The sequence below is a fragment of the Rattus norvegicus genome, chromosome 3, assembly GCF_021556685.1.
Source record: "Rattus norvegicus strain SHRSP/BbbUtx chromosome 3, alternate assembly SHRSP_T2T, whole genome shotgun sequence".
In the NCBI taxonomy this organism is placed as follows: Eukaryota; Metazoa; Chordata; class Mammalia; order Rodentia; family Muridae; genus Rattus; species Rattus norvegicus.
In genome coordinates, this window is record NC_141536.1 from 150,205,304 (window position 1) to 150,223,713 (window position 18,410).

Genomic DNA, 18,410 nt, shown 5'->3' on the forward strand with positions numbered 1-18,410 from the left:
GAAACATAAAAAACAACGGGGGTGGGGATTTAGCTCAGTGGTAGAGCGCTTACCTAGGAAGCGCAAGGCCCTGGGTTCGATCCCCAGTTCCGAAAAAAAGAACCAAAAAAAAAAAAAAACAATAACCAACCAAACAAACAAAAAACAAAAAACCAAGATTATCTGTTGTTCAGACCAATTTCTTACAGGTTTGCTTTATTTCAATATTTTTACTTTGTAACCTAATAAATTAAGTTTTGAGTTTGCAACACCGAAAGCCATAAAGTAAAATGTTCAGCCTCTAGAAGGTCCTGCAAGAAATTTGTTTCCAGATTCCATTAGTCTCTATATACACTAAACCCTCTTTCCCTTGCAATCTCCCATCTTCTTCCCTATTCTTGAGCCTGACATCCCCGTGATGTCTTTGTGAATTCTGGGCCCTGCTTGGTTTTGTTTATTGTTCCTGAATACTCTCTCATCATGCCCACATTCCATTCAAATTTGATTGTTGAGTTTTAAAACTGAGCGTCCCACAGATTTCTGTCTAGTTTTGTGTTAGAGCACCCCTCCCCTCTGTCTCTCACATGACATCTGTGGCAGTCTAATAATGTCTGACAGTAAGTCGTGTATGCCAGGCACCAACATTATTCTTCATGTATGCTGTTTAAGATCTACAAACATTCCCTTAGAGTTGGTACCAGGAACGTCAATCATTTCTGCACAAGACATCAGGAGGGTATATGTTATTCCCTAAGGTCACATAGCCGGTCACAGGACATCTATGCAAGCCCATGCCCAGAATGTTCATTAAAAATTCTGAAAAGAGATGAACCTAGAAATACATTACTCTTATTTAATAGCATTAATTAGTAGAATGAATAGCATTTTATAGCCCAGGAAACAAAAATGGCTCCATTAAATTCTAATACTGTAACCTCAGACTTCATACAATTGATATAGAAAAAAAACCAATTGAGTGTTTGACAGGAAAAAAAAAAAGGAAAAAGCAAGCAAGTAAGCAAGCTAGAAAAATAGTCTTATGATGCCATCCAGTGCCTCCTCCTCCAGGTCCTTATGTAGGTGTGTATGTGAAAATCCCCCTTAATATATTTTATGAAAAGCACATATGTTTGTTTCTTTCATATAAAAAGAACTGTGTGCGCCCACCACATAAAGCTGGTTACCCTGGCTTCCCATGAACTTAAGTGGTAAAGATGATTCATTAACTCCCTACACTAGACTTAAGGCTTGACGATTATCTTTCTTCTGTTATAAGATTCTTAAGATAACTTAGAGTTTCTAATAGTGTGGATACATATATGCCCACTGATACATGTGTGTATGGGTATATACAGGGAGGGGCAAGACCTGGGAGGAGTTGAGGAAAGGAAAAAAATGATAAAAATTTATTGTATACAATTCTCAAAGAATAAACAGAAACATGGAAAGAGACCCTTATCTGTTGTTTTAACTGATTAAGTAAAATATCTATTTACTTATTTAAAAATTTTTATATTATTTTGTGCATGAATATTTATAGTTTCAAATTGGTATCTACATCTTGATTCGAATGATCCTTATCGTTCACAAAGAATTATGACTATTGATGACTTCCTTCATAAAGTCCAATGAGTCCATCTTATCCCATTTGACAGATGAGTAGACCCAGTTTTGCCATTTCAATTCTCACTTGTGTAGATAACAAAGGATATGACTGAGTTCTTAAAGGCAGGAATTCATTTTTTTCCAAGCCCAAAGCTTTTTCTAATTTTTTTTCATTATTAAAGGGACAAGCAGGCCAGGCTTCCCAATTCTCCTGCTTTGGAGGACCCAGTGGAAGTCTAGACCTCACCACATGGACACTGTGACTGCAATTTCCATAAGACGGATTGGATGTTGGTTCTGAGCACTGAAGCCTGGAGGCACAGCTGACAAGATTATCAGCTGTCAACATTTGGGTAACCTTCATCTCCTTCTCCAAATGAATTTAAAGTATATTTGCATGGGAAAGGAAAAGCTCGTACTCCCTCAGGCCTCATGATAATAAAATCCGTAGGAACTGTAAGTGAATGTGAAAATAAATTAGCAACTTGGGAGAACTCATCTTGGTATTTGTACAAGGTGACACTCAGGGAATTTCCTTCTTACCTGAGGAGAGATGTTGGAGCCCCCAGAAGGGCACTAACAGAAGTTGAGAGTTCTTAAGAGCATGTGATAAAGCTCAAAGGACAGAAAGGAGCTTTGGAGGTAGAGATGCCTGAGAGGATAGGGGGAGCCCCAGTAAACAAAATCTATTCAGATCTGGAAGGGAAGCATAGACTCTGGAAACAGACATGTGCCAGATAAGGCCCTGGATCAGACTAATGATTTCCAGTGTGCTGCAATAAACCAATATTCCAAGTGTCCAGTTTGGTATCTGTTTAACTTCCAAAGAGATGCCACAGAGTTAATAAAAACCAGGAATATGTTCCTGATATTGCAATATGATAACATGCCAGCAAAAGTATTACTAGGGGGCCATCAAGGTCTAGGCTTCTTTCTGTTTCTTGGCTCCTTGGCCACTGGTGGGTATGGCAGATCAACAAAAGTTTTCTGAAGCTTCCCAGTGGCATTAGATGACAACACTGGAAGACTCCTACTTTTCAGAGTAGGACAGTGTACTGTGAGAACAGGCGTCCCCTTGCCAGATCTCCAAGAAGAGTAGGGAGGAAGAATGAAACCAAGATTTCTTTATAGGACGAAATCATTAAAGGTGAGGTTCCAGGGGAATACTGTGGCAGTCCTTCCTTCCTTCCATCCATCCATCCATCCATCATCCATCCATCCATCCATCCATCCATCCACCCACCCATCCATCATCCATCCATCATCCATCCATCCATCATCCATCCATCCATCCATCCATCCATCTATAGACATCGAGGATGTGTAGAGGTACAATCATCTTATTTCATGTCTGAGGCATGGCAGGTGCTTGCTCATAGAAAGCCCTCACTGAGTATTTATCAGAGGAACCAAACAGCCACTCTAAGAGAGGGCATAGAGCCTGGGCCTGGCTATATGAGAATTTGTGGGCGGAGTTTAGTCATTACAGGGATATATAGGAGTCACTACAGATAATCTCCCATACTCTCATTCTCCTTCAAGGCACATGCCCAACAGACACAGGATTATTCTTTTTGAAGTTAAGTGTGATCATGTGATTGGCCAACTGGTTTTTAAAGTACGGTGTGTCGTTTTGTGTGGAAACTTCTAGAAGCAATGCCTGCTCATCACATTTCTCTTCCTCTAGCTTGAAGACTATATTGGAATAGACCATTCACCAGCCTGAGCCCCTGAGTGCCTGCCTGTGAGAATCAGATCCTTTCTGCTGACCTGTTTTCAAAATTTTATTTATTTTTATTTTTTGCGTACAAATGTTTGCTTGCATGAATATATGGCTAGCACATGTGAACAGTGCCCGTGGAAGTCAGAAGAGGGTATCTGGTTTCCTGTAACTACAGTTACACATGTCTGTAAGGAACTATGTGAGAGCTAGGGCTGACCTTGAGGCCTAGGGAGCCAGTGTGCCTAGCCACTGAGCCATTTCTCTGGCTTCTTGCTGGTTCATTTTGGGTGAGAAGCAGAAATGAGAAGTATATTTTCTGGTAATGCACTGAGATTTTGTTGTTCGATATTCTAGAAAAGTTTGTTTAACGTAACTAACATAGGAGTTGATATATAAGTAGCCTAATAGAGCATTTGGCTGACTGACATGTGAGCATCTGTGTGGTGTCAACTCCAACCTACTTGAACTTGGATCTTGTTCATACCATGGTTCATCTGTGATTTTTCTATATGACATTTTGATAATAAACAACTAAGGGATCAGAATATGAGGTGTGAAACCAACAGACAATAAAGCAAACTATCTAACCAGTTCGATGTCAGGTTGGAAACCATGAGCAAAGACAAGCCTAGAGCAGGCCATGTGTTAGGCTGGATAAACAGCTGGGTGTAAACAAGTGTCCAGAGGTTATTTAAAGTTAGGAAGGGATGCTTCTAGGTACAAGCTAGCAGACAGACTGGGATAACTCTAGAGAACGATGTCCTACCCACCCCAACCCCTGCCTCACAAAAGATAAAACAGCAAAAGGGGAAAGAATAAAAACATTACACAAGTGATGCTACGTGATGTTTTAAATGTACATTGTATCATTTCCTCTCCACCAACGTTCTGAAATGTAGATCATTAATCATGCTATATATCTTTAGGTTGTTAGGAAGCGCCATAATTCAATGTCATGTCTACCTGATGTTCAAAACTTAGTGCTTTCTGCCTCACCAAGTCTCAGAAAACACACCAACGCACAAACATGCTTTTCATATTGCTTTGGTAGAACTAGATACAATGTCTCAGTTCATTTGGAGGCATACAGTTTCCCTCTAACCCAGCCATGCCTCAGTGATCTCCACTATTATATGATTATACCACAAATGTGGTGTGCCTTTCCACTCCTCTCAAGAGACAGCTGAGTTCAAGGGCTGGGGTGGGGGGACAGACAGAGACAGACAGACATAGACATAGACACAGACACAGACACAGACACAGACACAGACACAGACACAGACACAGACACAGACACAGACACAGACACAGACACAGACACAGACACAGACACAGACACAGACACAGAGAGAACATCTACTCTTCTGCCACCTGCTTTTCTTATGTAGCTTGTATTCTGTAGAGAGATCATCCAGGTTTACCCCCATGGCATAAAGGGTATGGCAAGAAAAGCGTTTTCTCTTTAAGTAAACAGCACAAGCATACCAGCATCGCCCAACCCAAAATGGCTTCTAATAGATATTTGCATGAATTTGCCACATTTGTTTTGCATCCAACCCTTAATTATGGTCCTTTCAACTTCACAATCATGGATAACGGTGGTGGGGATGCAGAGAACCATAGATTCAGCAGCTCCATTCTGAGAACAGTAGGGGGAAAACAATGTAAAACTGTACCCACCCGCTGTTTATCACTGATATAGCTACACTGGGTGTTCTTGGGAGGACCTGAAGGAAATCAAGGCTGTCCAGGCTTGTGGAGTTAGGAAAAGAGACATCTGTGTGGAAAGTCTAGCTACCAGAGTGGGAGAAAGTTCCTTTAAGGTTCATCTGTCTATGATTAAATGGCTTAGAACCACAACAGTCACTTTACAACAAATGGAAATTCAGACTATAGTGACATAGCTTTACATGCCTTTCATTATCAAGATATTTTTATGTATCCAATGGAATAAGTATTAAGGATTAATTAATAATGCAGTTTATAAATGAGGAAAATGAGACTCAAATAAATCATGAAATAATTCATACTATATCAATTAATTAAATGACTTTGAGTGTCTACTCTAGGTTTAAGATTAAACATAGCCTGGGAAACACAGAACAAAATTTCCAAAAAACATCCCCAAAACATGAGAACAAATGAATCAAAGAGAAACAGCAGGAGTAATAGCTACAACATCTGAGACGGAGTTCCTCACTCTGGGTGCTCTCAATAAAGGGGGAAAAGCATGGGGTATACAAAAATATGTGTGATTTAAAAATATTTGGTGTTATAAAATAAAATAAGATACTAACCAGGTACTATTGGTATGGACTCCTAGCTGTTCACAGAGTAATTCTTGGAGGACTGGACACTGAAAATGAAGCCTAAAATCTAGAAGTATTTAGTTATACATCCAGTAAAAGAGAGATTACAGCACTGTGTCAAGGCTTTAAAGTGCTGAAAACATCTTGAAATATTTGATAAGTTCTTAGGAAACATTCAAGATAGAGTAGTTAAAATGTAATTGAGACTGCATTGGTTGGGAAGGCCTCTTTTTAAGGAGTCTTTGAAACAAAAAAATATGCATTATAAAACAAAATAAAAAGCGGAATGAAAGAGATGTAGGGGACAGAGGAGCTGCATGTTACACACCAAGGCAAGGGGTGGGTGGCCAAGGGTGGGTAATGGGTTACTACACATAACCTTCTCTGAAAGTTTGATAGAAAAAGATTTGGTTTTTCCAAGCACAATAAAAGTGACTAGGAGATTAGAAGTAGGAGGAAATAACTGTATGTTATGTAAGAAAAAAGTTCTAATCATTTTACCTGCCCCATAAAGGAATCCACTAACTTTCACTCCATAGAATTGCAGTAATCATGGGGATACCCTGCTGAGAAAGCTTCATTGGATTTTTCTTTCCTCTCTTCTTCTTTTGAGTCTAGATTATATGACACTTCAAACTCTATCCAACTCCAAAATGTCATTATATAGCTATATCCCAAACATATGGTTATAATATGGACTGACTTCTAAGTGTAGGCATTGACTCCTCACCAGCACCGAGGACAGCACCTCTCCAACTGGGTCTGCCTTGCTTTCTGTAAGAACACCAAGGGGCAAGTACAAGATCACTAATCAGGCAAAAAAATCAACTTATGTGCCAGTGGATAACTCAATCTTCATACAAACACCTGAAGAGACTCTGAAAATCTTGTTTTGCATGCCAAGTTCAAAGTTTCTATGGCATGCATGGTGCTGAGAAAACATACCACACTCATAATCACTATAAAACTAACAAACTGCCTTTACCCTCATGTAATAGTCAGCACTTAATAAATCCACATGGCTACACCCATACTTCGTCATTTCCCTTATTTACTTTGGTTTCTTCCCCCACATTGGAATGTAAACATTAGGCAGACAACTGTCTGCTCACTGAAGTTTTCCAGATTTTTTTTTTGCCTTTGTGACAAATATGATAGATGTTCTTTTAAACGATCAACTGTACTTAATGTCTGTAATAGATTAATTAAAATCACACATCCACCAGGGTTTTGTATGCAGGCAGTCTGATTTTAAAGGCTGGATTTACCATCACCACTAAGCGAATGACGTGACCTAATAGTCAACAAAAATGAAAATTCCTGGATTCTAAATTCTCTCAACTCGTCCTGAATAAAGCTTGCAGATAGGATAGGGAGGACTGATATGGGCTGGTAGAAAGTTTTCAACCTGGACCACAACCATTTTTGTAACAAGTGACGATCCACCGCTCTCCCAATTTGTTTTAGTCTTGATGGGCTTTGAAGCATCTTTTGCATTAAACTTTGAAATGATGCAGTTTCACTGAGTTTATTTTTCATTCTAGCAAAGCCATTGCCTCCTTTTATGACTGAATAACACTATTTTATCTTTGCATCACCAAGCCTAATGTTTTCTTCTTCCATTCAAGTCGCTGATTTTCCGGTTTCTCTATAATTTCCTTTGTCTTTCTTGTGTTTCCTTGTATATTGTTGCCATTTTATTTCCTACTATTATAAGGCTACCCATGTGTTCCTAAACCATATTTCAAAGATTCTCCATGTCTAGCATAAAATAATGGTTATTTATTTACTCTTGTCTTACAGGAGAAAATTAGGGATTTTGGTTCACATATTTCAGTCTCCAGCCCATTCTTAGTTTCTGGCTGACATGACAGTGAATTTTGGAGCCAGATCACAATGTTAATTTTTACATTGTGTGCCTCCTCTTTAAGTAATTGTTTTTCGCATTAACTTTCTGTTTTGTTAAAGTGTTTTGGAATGATTACTTAGCATTAATGCAACGTCTAATTGCTTTCCTGCTCATTGTGGGTCTTTTATTCTATTCTTCCCTATTCTTAGTCTCTTTGTTTTGATTCATTGCTCGGGCAATTGTTCTTTGAATGATTTATTAGAAGCAGGGCATGGGGTTGGCTCTGGTTACCAACCAGCATTCTTCCTGATGGATCTGCTCAGGAACAATGAATATGGCAAGTTGGAGGATGTGGCTAATCATTCTCCAAAGCCCTCCTGATTTAACTGGACAGTCTCCTGGCCTCTCTGACACACAGAATAGGGAAGGAGCCAGACAGAGCTCTGTTAGAGTGGGAATAGCTGTTCCGATCCTATGATCTTTGTGCTCATTCCTTTTCCAGAAAAACTTAACACTAAAGACAGTAATTTTAAGTGCTGTGTCCCCCTTTCTTTGCCAGAAAAACTCATTCTGGGTGCCCACATCTAACTGCTTTTGTTTTGTTTTGTTTTGTTTTTTTTGTGAGGACAAACACACCCTCAGACAACCTTGCCTAAGAATGTGTCCAATACTCTTCATGCTACTCATCTTTGCTGGAAATTCTAATTCCACAATGATAGACAGATGATGTATGGTGGGAGGTACAGGTCGTTCATGGCTCTGTTCCTCTTGGAACTGCCTCAAAGACAAATGCAGCTTGAATAGCTCACTTGTTTTTCTTATGTGTCAAAACCCTGTATCCTCCAGAGAAGGGACTATGCTATAATATTTGGGAAGAAAATCATCAATTGGATGTTCCATATCACCTGACATTCTTTTCAAAACCTATGATTCTTGGGTTAGAAAAGTGTCTGGGATAATTAGTCTCCAGTAATCTTGATGTATACCTAGCTAGCTCCCTGGGTAGCATCTGTGTGGATATGTGGAAACTTGAGACTGGGACATAGGTTCTCATCCTCATTAGCAGACTGCAAATATAGCCTTATCCCTCCCTATGTGCTGAGACCGAGAGAGCCACATCTTATCAGAGAGCTGTGTTGAAGCACTGCACAGGCCAGCATGGAATTCAGAGATCTGAGAGCAAGAAGGGCCCCCAGATGCTTTGGTCCATGTTTCTGTCTTCATGCTCAATACATCAGAGTGCTTCGTGCAGAGCGGAAACCAGATGGACAGGTGGAAGGCAGTCTGGCAGCTTCTCTTTGTTGCTGTATACTCTCTGTGAGGAGTGTTGCTTGAACCAGTAATAAATGCAGAACTGAAATATCAAAGTGGAACTTAAATGGGCATGTGGACACTCTAAATGTTAATTAGTTCCTCAGTCCAGGGTTTTTTTTTCCCCAGGCAGTGATTGCCACCGACAGCCTAAACTGTCCTGTGTGCATGTCACTGATCCTGCTTTGGTCTCAGTGCTTGTTTGCAGTGAGCATGTAGCTTCCGTAGGGACACTGCATGATGCAGCATGCTTCAGGCTTCCTCGCAGATCAATAATCTCTTGAAGGACATATACTAACCACAATATGAACCACAGGAACTTGGATGTGATAGTGGTCATTATATGCTTGATGAATAAATTATGAAAGCTGAAATATGTTCATGAAGGCATCCTGAATGGGCAAATAGTAACTTATATGAAATACTAGCAGACAAGATGACCCAAAGGGTATATTAAGAGTGGGTAAGTGGATGGTGGTAAGGATTGTATGCAATAGAAACTAGTAAATAACTAGGTTATTGTATTGGTTCTATAAACCCCTAGAAAGTATAATTGAAGAATACTGGGAAGAAGCTACCATTCAAGAAACATTAAATAATTACACTTCAAAGCTTTCTTGGAGTCACAATCCCCATATCGCCACCTCCTGAGTCAGCAAAGTAAGTTCTCTGTCATTGAAGGAGTTCAAAAACAAACATTGAGAAACTCTGACTTAATGTGGTAATAATAACTGAAGCACATTGTATTCATTCAGAGATGGGTAGAGATGAATGGGAAGGTGATAGATAGCCTTTGTGAGATTTTCCAGCCTTGTGAATGTGTGAAGATTGATTGATACAACTCGTGAACCAAGGAAATACTTGACATGAAACAGTTTCTTCTTCTTTTTAAATATATTTTTGAATGTGATTCATGGATGTGATAAAGGGAACAATTCAACAGGTGAACTGAAAAATGTTCCTCCTACATCCAGGCACTGATAGGCATCAAAACTCCAGACACAGGAATCACAATTCAGGCCATGTGATTTTTTTCCAAGTGTATTGTGTTTTCCATACTCTAATGAGATTTTCTGCAGAAGCCATATAAATAAATACTTTAGGCCTCATGACACACAGTTTCTATATTACAACTTCCCAACTCTGTTCTTAAAAATCAAAGCAACCATCAGTAATAGACGAACCAAGAGGAATAGTGGCAGTAAAGTAAAACCAAACAAAAGCCAAAAATTGAACAAAATAATAAAAATAAAGCAAACACAAACAAACCTTATTTTCAAATCTCAGAAATCACGAGGGTTGGATTTGGCTCGTGGACCTCAGTTTATTAAACTCTGCTGTGAAAGGTTTGCACTTGAGAAGGGGAAAGTCCAAATAGTGACCTACTTACTCCATTTGCTTTGCTGAGAGCCTGGAAGTAGATGCTGTAGCTCTTTAATGGGGAGAGGGGTGGATTCCAGTAGCCATTGTAGGTCTTGTTGTCTCCCACTGTAAAGGGCTGGGTGACAGGCAGATTGGAGGGCTTCAGCTCAGCAGCAAAGTAGTGTAGAGAATCGAGGTTGGAGGCATTCCGGTAGCTCACGGGCACTGAGAAACACTCGATGATGTCAGCTGCTCTCCGAGACTTCTGAAGTCGCTCCTCCTTGACAACCAACTGGTAAACGCTGGACAAGAAAGCAGAGAAGCAGATGAATCACTCTGTAGACATGAGTTCACTATCGTTCATTGTATGTATGTAAGTCCTCTGGAGGAGACACTGATACTACTTCTGTCTGAAAAAAAAATCCTTACTCTCTTTTCAGATTTTTAACCCTACTGCTTTGTAGAAATCTATTTTCATGCAAAAATCCCAATGCCAGTTCACACAAGAAACAAACTCAGCCTAAATCTATATAAACCTGATGCCCCTTCTAGGTGGATTAACCTTTATGAAGACTATGACCATTATCTGACTGGCGCCCAGATCCTGAATCTGGCTCATTCTCAGGTCTCATGTACTTAGATCTTACTCTTTTCCACAACCAATAAGCTTTGTGGCCCAGGACCCAGCATTGTTACACTTACCACAGTTTGCTTCTTCCCATTGCTAATGCTCATGCCAGGCACTTTCACACCTAGACTCAACTGGTTTCTTTGCTCCCAATTCATTTAATCATTCTGTCCATCTGTCCATTTTGCTTCCAACCATATAACACCACCTCTCCTCAGGCACCGCCATAGTTATTCTTTTGTCCAAATTACATGACACTGGCTGCTGAAGCCTTTTGTGCTTGGATTCCAGATTGCCTTTCAGAGATCATGTCATATGCTCACTATTTCCAACAGCTCCGGACACCTAGCTATTATATAAACATCCTTCTGGCTGACCCTCTCTGTCATCAGCTTGTGCTTCCTCTACTTGAAACACCAACCAATGCTAGCCACCTATGCCTTTAAAAGACTTCCAATAATACCTAAATACCTACATCTTTCTTATATTTAATCCACGAAGCCTGTAGAGATCTGTCCAGAATGAGTTATTCCCAACACATTCATCACTGCCTAGTTGATTTCACAAAAGCATAAGATGGGACATATGCCTCATTGGCTCGATTGGATCCTTAACAGAAGTGAGATTGTGGTGTAGTTATCTCTGAATCACTTTACCCCTCTCCTATCACACACATACAGCGCCCAGGAGCAAGCCTGATTCTAAGCAAGTGATCAATGCACATTTGTTGAAATGAATAAAAGTGGATTGAATTAAAGTAGAAAGCAAGCATGAAGCCAAATCTGGATGGATACAGAATCTTTAATCAGGGTAAACAGTGATTCCCTGGAGTGCCTGCCAAGGAATCTCATATCATCCCCTTCAACTAAGAATATGAAGAAGTGCCAGAGTGTGCATAGAGATGACAGCCTTTATTGAATATCAACCATACGCCAAGTGTATGATTTTTCTTTGTGAAAGTTACTTAAAAGTTTGTGAATTGGATAAAAAGTCCTTATCCCTTGAAATGCTCTGTGTCCTCTTGAACATCTTTTAGAAGGATTCAATTGCACTCTGAGATGCATGATCTAAGACAGAAGTCCAGTTGTGCAGAGTGTAAAATATGTTAATTAGCAAGGTGATTGTGGCGTCGTGCCCATTGTTTGAACATGACATGTCATAAACTTGATGAAAGTAGCCTAGACTTCAGCCCTCTCTCATTAGCTTATCCATTCAAGGACACTGGGTCACAAAGCACAATTTTGATAAGATACAGAGGCCAGGACTATTTCATTAAGGTGAACCAAGGCTGTAAAGGAACTCCTCCCAAGAACATGTAGCATCATGGATGGGGCAAATACTTGATTTCCTCTGAACACAGGGATGCTCATTTGTGTGAATAAAAAAAGGAATACATATGAGTACCTACCATCCTTGAATGAACAAGAAGTCTAGGTGGACATGAGCCTGTCTGCTCTGAACCTAACCTGAACCTGAACCACTGAACCTAAAAATTCATAACTCTGAACATAACCTCCCAGACTGCACATGAGTGACAGAGGGGTGAATGTGACCAGTGTTACAGGAAGCATACGCTGTAGGCTGAGCATCACAATATCCAAATGAGGGTCTGTAGCCCCTGAATGTCTCACTCTGAAGGAAAGTGATGCCTACAGCTGGTAAGATGGCTCAGGGCGATAAGGGCATTTGCCAGCATGTCTACTGATTTGAGCTCTGGAACTCATAAATACGGAAGGAGAAACTGACTCTGTGGAGCTGTCTTCTGACCCATCCCATCACATATCAAGCATACACATATTAATGGATTAATTAATAAAAACGCAGTAACATAAATAGATGAGAGTATTTGTGTAGATGACATCTGAACATGCATAGTGGGACAAGCGTTTCACAGGATTGTTTGTATGAGAGCCTTTTGTCTCCATAAAGAGAGCTGCAGGCAGTTGAAGTATGAATGATGATTCAAGCTCACTCTAGCCTTATCTCTGGAGTCTTTCTTGAATGGAAACCCTCATGTTTACTAAGCCAACTTCCAAATAACACAAAAACCTAAGACCTGATCTAGAAAACGTGAACAGTAGTAGAGGGGTGAATGTAGAGGAAATCATCAAGACCCACATTGCTCTTCATGTAACAACAGCTTTAAGTAAAGCTTTGTATCTGATAAGGGTGCTAATGACAGCTTGATTAATTGAGGGTCCTTTAGCCAGGGGGCTCTGATCGTTAAGGAAAGAAAAACAGGAAGTTTACAGTCTCTTGGGCTTCCTTCCAAGCCTAGCAATAGAATCTAACAACACTGTGCACTGAACTTAGGTAACATGCCTTCTAGTCAATCTTCCTTTCTCGATCTGTTTCCAACTAAATCACTCATATAGGACTTGAAAAGAGCTGTGGGTCCCTGTTGCCTAAGAGCTAGTCAGTTCTTCATCTTCTCTGTTCTTAACAATGTCCACAAGAAAAGACCATTGCCTTGGTCATTCTCCTCTGTTTTTTAGCAATGTCCACAAGATAATACTTTTGTCTCGGTTTCTTAACCAATCCTTTTATCTTCTGTTGAATCCTTTCATCACCCTTGGTTAATTACTTGAGACCCCAGGGCCTTTGGAGATCTTCAGGAGCTAGACCTTCGTCTTAGAATCACTATCCATTATTCTCGGCTATCCTGAGATGGGCTGGATCGAGAATAGGGCTGGCTTCATGTACTGTCCACCGTTGTGTGTCATCCAGTTGTGATGAACTAAAAAAACAGATCACTGCTGAGTTTTGGATAGTCAGTTGTTCAAGGATGTTGGAAGAACGTACAGCATCCACACAGGCTTAGCCTCATCATCCCTCTTCTGGCTGTTAAGTTTGGTTGAATTGACAAGTGGATCTGTGATAATCAGGTTGAAGGGATGAGTATAAACCTGAGAGGCTCACTGATCTCTGAGTGTCAATTCAGCAAAAACAGCTCATACCTCCTTCACAGCTCAGTTCCTCTTTAAAAAAATGTTCTTTTCCCATAAACCAACGGAATGCACAAAAGGCCACCTGAGCATATTTTTAAACGTTTGTGGCCTAAACTGCTTAGTCTGTATCCAAGCTCATACAAAATCACCAAGAGGGAGGGAATGAGGGCATTCTGGAGGTTAAGCAATGTAGTCAACATATGGTACACATATGAATGGGATTACTGCGTTGGAGCAAATTCAGCAGTTCCCACAGGCCCACCGCATCTGCAGTTTATTTATTCAGACATAAACTGCAAGTGTCACCAGAAACCCATAAGCCTTTTTGTCAGATGAATCTGTCTGCCTGTGTATCCAGCGTCCTCTCAACAACCAAGGCAGAAACAGCAGCACAGTGATGCACAGAGAAGGGAAGTGGTGGAGGAGAGGACAGGAGCATGGTGAGGGCTCCTTTTCCTACAGTAACTGTTCTCATTGTTCTCTTGAATATACATCTATCAAGAGTACACTGCTATCACTTCTCTGGTAAGGATAAATGTTTACCTAAATGAGAATAATCTACTTCAAAGTTCTATCTCCAACATTGGAGAAGTGGTCATGATGAACTATGCAAGACTGTTGAAGTAGGCACATTTTAATATGGAAATCTTGGTTTCTTAAGAGAAGATGAATTTAAAGTAGTTCAAAATGCATTTACTCCCGCAGTTTCCTAACTCTGTTGGCTTCTGACTCTTCCAATGAGGAGGTGGGCATTTATGGTGTTTTCTTTGCACAGCCTGCCCTGGGGGTCTCCCCATGAGGGCTTCAAAGGTTGTGCTGTGTTCCAACTCTATTTAATTATAAAGTAGCTGCTATAACATCAGTGGGAGTGTGCGCTTTCTGCTTTAGCACCTCCTCCCAATGGAGGCAAGGGCATTCTACTCTGTACCATGTCCCCAAACCTTCCTTCCATGTAGAACCTACAGGACTCCTCCAGAAACTTTGAGAAATGTGGCCTCTTGATCATTCTGCTGTCTCTGATGCCAAAGCAAAGAGTTTAGATAGTTCCTCACCTCTCTTGCCTGACTCCTCTGATGAGACACAGTCAACTTTCTATTATTAAAACCTCCAAGTGCCTTTTTTCTGTACATGGGACAGATGCCTACAGACAGATGTAATACCCATCCAAGATGTTGATTCAGCTAACAGATGGAAAGTAGGTTTCAGTTCCCAGGTGAACGTTGCCCAACTTTAGGCAGGTGCACATTTTGGTCTGCGTTCTCCCAGAAAAAGGCATGTGTTAACTCATGTTCCTCCGGGGACAGACTTCAAGTCAAATGGCGTGTTATAGAAATGGTTCCAAGATAAAGTGGTAAGGGAGGGAGACAGGAGAGAAAAGTGGGTGAGTCAGTTGGGGGCATGTTATCAGGTGAAATCCTGAAATACTGGTCCCAGCCTAATATCCTAAAACTCTCAAGCCAAAGTCTTTGAACCTCCAGATGCAATCTGTTTTCAGATCTGGGCATTCTCAGGCTTTCCCAACTATTTATGTAGGTCAGACAATGAGCCCCTATGTGCCTAATAACAGCCCTTCAAAGCAGGTCACACCTGAGAATCATTACATCAATGCACACAGCACCTGGGAGACTGGCACAACATAGGAACTGAGGACATAACAGATCTACAGGGAACAGCAGTGTGCCCTACAGGGTACTTTTAAACAGCATCCACACAGTGTCAATGAAACAGTGATTCAATGCTGAGAGAACAGCCTGGAGCCTGGACAAAGGTGGTGGTGTAATTTACCCTCCTCTTTGCTTCCTTTTCTCCCTTCCCTTCCCTTTCCTTCTTGTTTCCATCCCTCCCCTTTTTGTTTCCTTCTCTCCATCCTTCCTTCTACCCCCCCCCCCCCTTTGAGGCAGGGTTTTCTGTATTCAAGCTGGTCTTAAACCAAGTACATAGCTAAGGATGACTTTAACCTTTTGATCCTCTTACATCTACCACCCAAGTGCTGGGATTACAGGTGTGCACCACTAAGATTTAAAGAGAGACGCTTGTATTCCTCCTTGTATTCATCCATCTCTCTCTCTCTCCCCTCTCTCTACCTGTGCATGTATGTATGTATGTATGTATGTATGTATGTATGTATGTATGTATATATGCATGCATATATGTATGTATGTATGTATGGATGGATGCTATATATATATGTATATATGTATATATATATGTGTGTGTGTGTGTGTGTGTGTGTGTGTAAATTAAATCTTTATTTTAGCTACCCTGTATAATAAAAACTTGGTATTTTATTTACAAGCTGTAATCCTAGATTGAACAGGTCATGAGCTATTACATTCCAGCCATATGTTCCTTGTTACTTGCTATTTGAGTCTTGCCCAGGTTTTTTCTGCTCTATAAGTCTGTCCTCAGGGGACACTTCTCCAGTCACATGCTCCTGGTCCATCTCCTCTTATGGCAGCTTCCTCCCTACTTGTGTCCTTTCTCCTTCTCTCTTCGTTTTTCTCCTTATCACCCATGTTCTCTCTTGAGACTCCTCTCTTGATTCTCAGGTCCCTCTTCTTTATTGCCCAGTTTACACAACAAAGCATATAGGAGGATATCACTACCTGGAGGGCAACCAGATCCTGGGGTTCAGAATTTAGCGTTTGTATATATAACAACAGACCAACTCCCAACCTCTCTCTCTCTCTCTCTCTCTCTCTCTCTCTCTCTCTCTCTCTCTCTCTCTCTGTCTTACATATTTATTGTTCATTTATTTTCACAAACACATGCATTTATATGTATGTAGAGGTCAGAATTCGACATCAAATGTCTTTATCAATATCTCTCCTCTTTATTTTGTTGAGGCAAAGTCCTATATAAATGTGCAGGCCAACTAGCCCCCTAAAATCTGCCTTGAATCTGAACTTGAATCCAAAGTCACCTCTGAAACAGAATGGAGACAGAGGAGTCAACCTGGCACTGAGCCATAATCTTTCTCCGGGTAAGAACTGGCAAACTATTTTGCAGGTATATTTCTTATCTCCTGCCTCTTTTCTAATTGTTTCTATACTCAAGATGGTTATGACTAGTTTCCTTCTCACCCTGATCTGTTCATACGGAAGTAAGTCTACTTTCTTTTCCCGTTCTAGTTTTATGTATTTTGTTTTAAATAGAAAAACCTAAGGAAGGTGTATACACCTGGAGGTTTGTAACCCTGGGACATGGATGAAATCGAAGCACTAGTCTGGTAAGGTGTTTGTCTTAGGGTCTCCATTGCTGTAAAGAGAAACCATGATCAAGGCAACTCGTATAAGAACAGCATTTAATTTAATCTAAAGTTAAGTCTATTATCATCATGGCGGGAAGTATGGCAGTTTCTGGGCAGGCATGGCCACGGAGGAGCTGAGAGTTCTACATTTTGTTCCAAAGACAAACAAGAGAAAACTCAGCATCTTCAGGCAACTAAAAGGAGGTTCTCAAAGCCCACCCCCACAGTCACACACTTCCTCTAACAAGGCCACAGCTACTCCAACAAGGCCACCCCTCCCTAATACTGCCACTCCCTGGGCCAAGCGTATTCAAACCACCACAGTGTTGTCCAACAGCTTTTGTTTCCAGTACTATACCATGAAATCACATGATAACCATCAAAAATCAGTGTTGTGTCTCCACCACTGAGGTTTCAAGAGACAGCAAGAAAAAGCCTTCTCAGACTCCTATGGGGTCTTTCAGCTCAGTAGCTCTCACCTATGGTGCCACAACCTAGTCACCTACAGGCTTGAAACATTATTCCTTGGCCCCACCCCAGGCAAACTGAACCAGAATCTGTAAGAATGGGATCTCAGGATCAATATTTTAGCTTTCAGAATACTTCTAGTATATAGCCATGAAGTGGCTATCTACTATATAACACCCAGGTGATTCCAGCACTTAACAATTTATTAACCCAGTAGGAAGACCCCCTTCTGGAAACCACAATCACTTAAAATTACCAAGGGGGAACATTCCAAGTTCACTAATGTGTTAATTTATAACTACCAGTCTTTGTCTGTCACATCTCAGGTCCTTGCCATGCTTTATTTCCTTTAAAGCTTTTATCACAATTGAAACCTCTGTCTATGATTTGCTAACAGCCTTGGCTCCTGCAACTCTGGAGACTATGAGCCTCTGATGCTTGGGACCTCTTCTTCATCCCTTTTAATATCCTGGTAACATAAAACTTGTTAGCCAAGTATTTGTAAAAGAAATGAATTTTTAGGTTCAGTGGTTCACACCTGCAATCCAGGTACTTGGGAGGCTGAGACAGGTAGGTCGGTTCAAGACAAGACTTGGCTATGTAGCAGATTCAAAGCCAGCCTAGGCTACATAAGACCTGTTCTGAGCAAACAAAACAAACACAAATAAATACATTTACATAATTAAGTTTAAAATTGGAAATTATTTTAAAAGTGATCCTTCTTTTTGCTCTCCCTCCCTTCACCTTCTGTTCCCTCCTTTCTTTTTTTCTTTGAGAGAATTACACTATGGACCCCAGAGTGGCCCACAACTCATAGTCCTTCAGGAGCAGCTCCTTGAGATCTGCTACTACTGGTGAATGCCACCACATTTTTCTTCTCACACAGGTTTCAATATGGTATTACCATCTTCCCACAGTGTTTCCCTGCCCCTTCTGCATGCTGAAAATTGTTCATCCAATCAAGAAAGCCCAGACTAA

General features: G+C 40.7%; 1 protein-coding gene across 16 annotated transcripts in view; it reads right to left on the reverse strand.

The window, feature by feature from the left end:
* Positions 1 to 18,410, reverse strand: part of Ptprt (protein tyrosine phosphatase, receptor type, T) — a 1,095,890-nt gene that overhangs the window by 222,161 nt on the left and 855,319 nt on the right. For all 16 annotated transcript variants that reach the window (NM_001108603.3, NM_001402009.2, XM_087653463.1 and 13 more), the window contains 1 exon segment: positions 10,167 to 10,440. In NM_001108603.3, the coding sequence (NP_001102073.2) occupies positions 10,167 to 10,440 (274 nt within the window).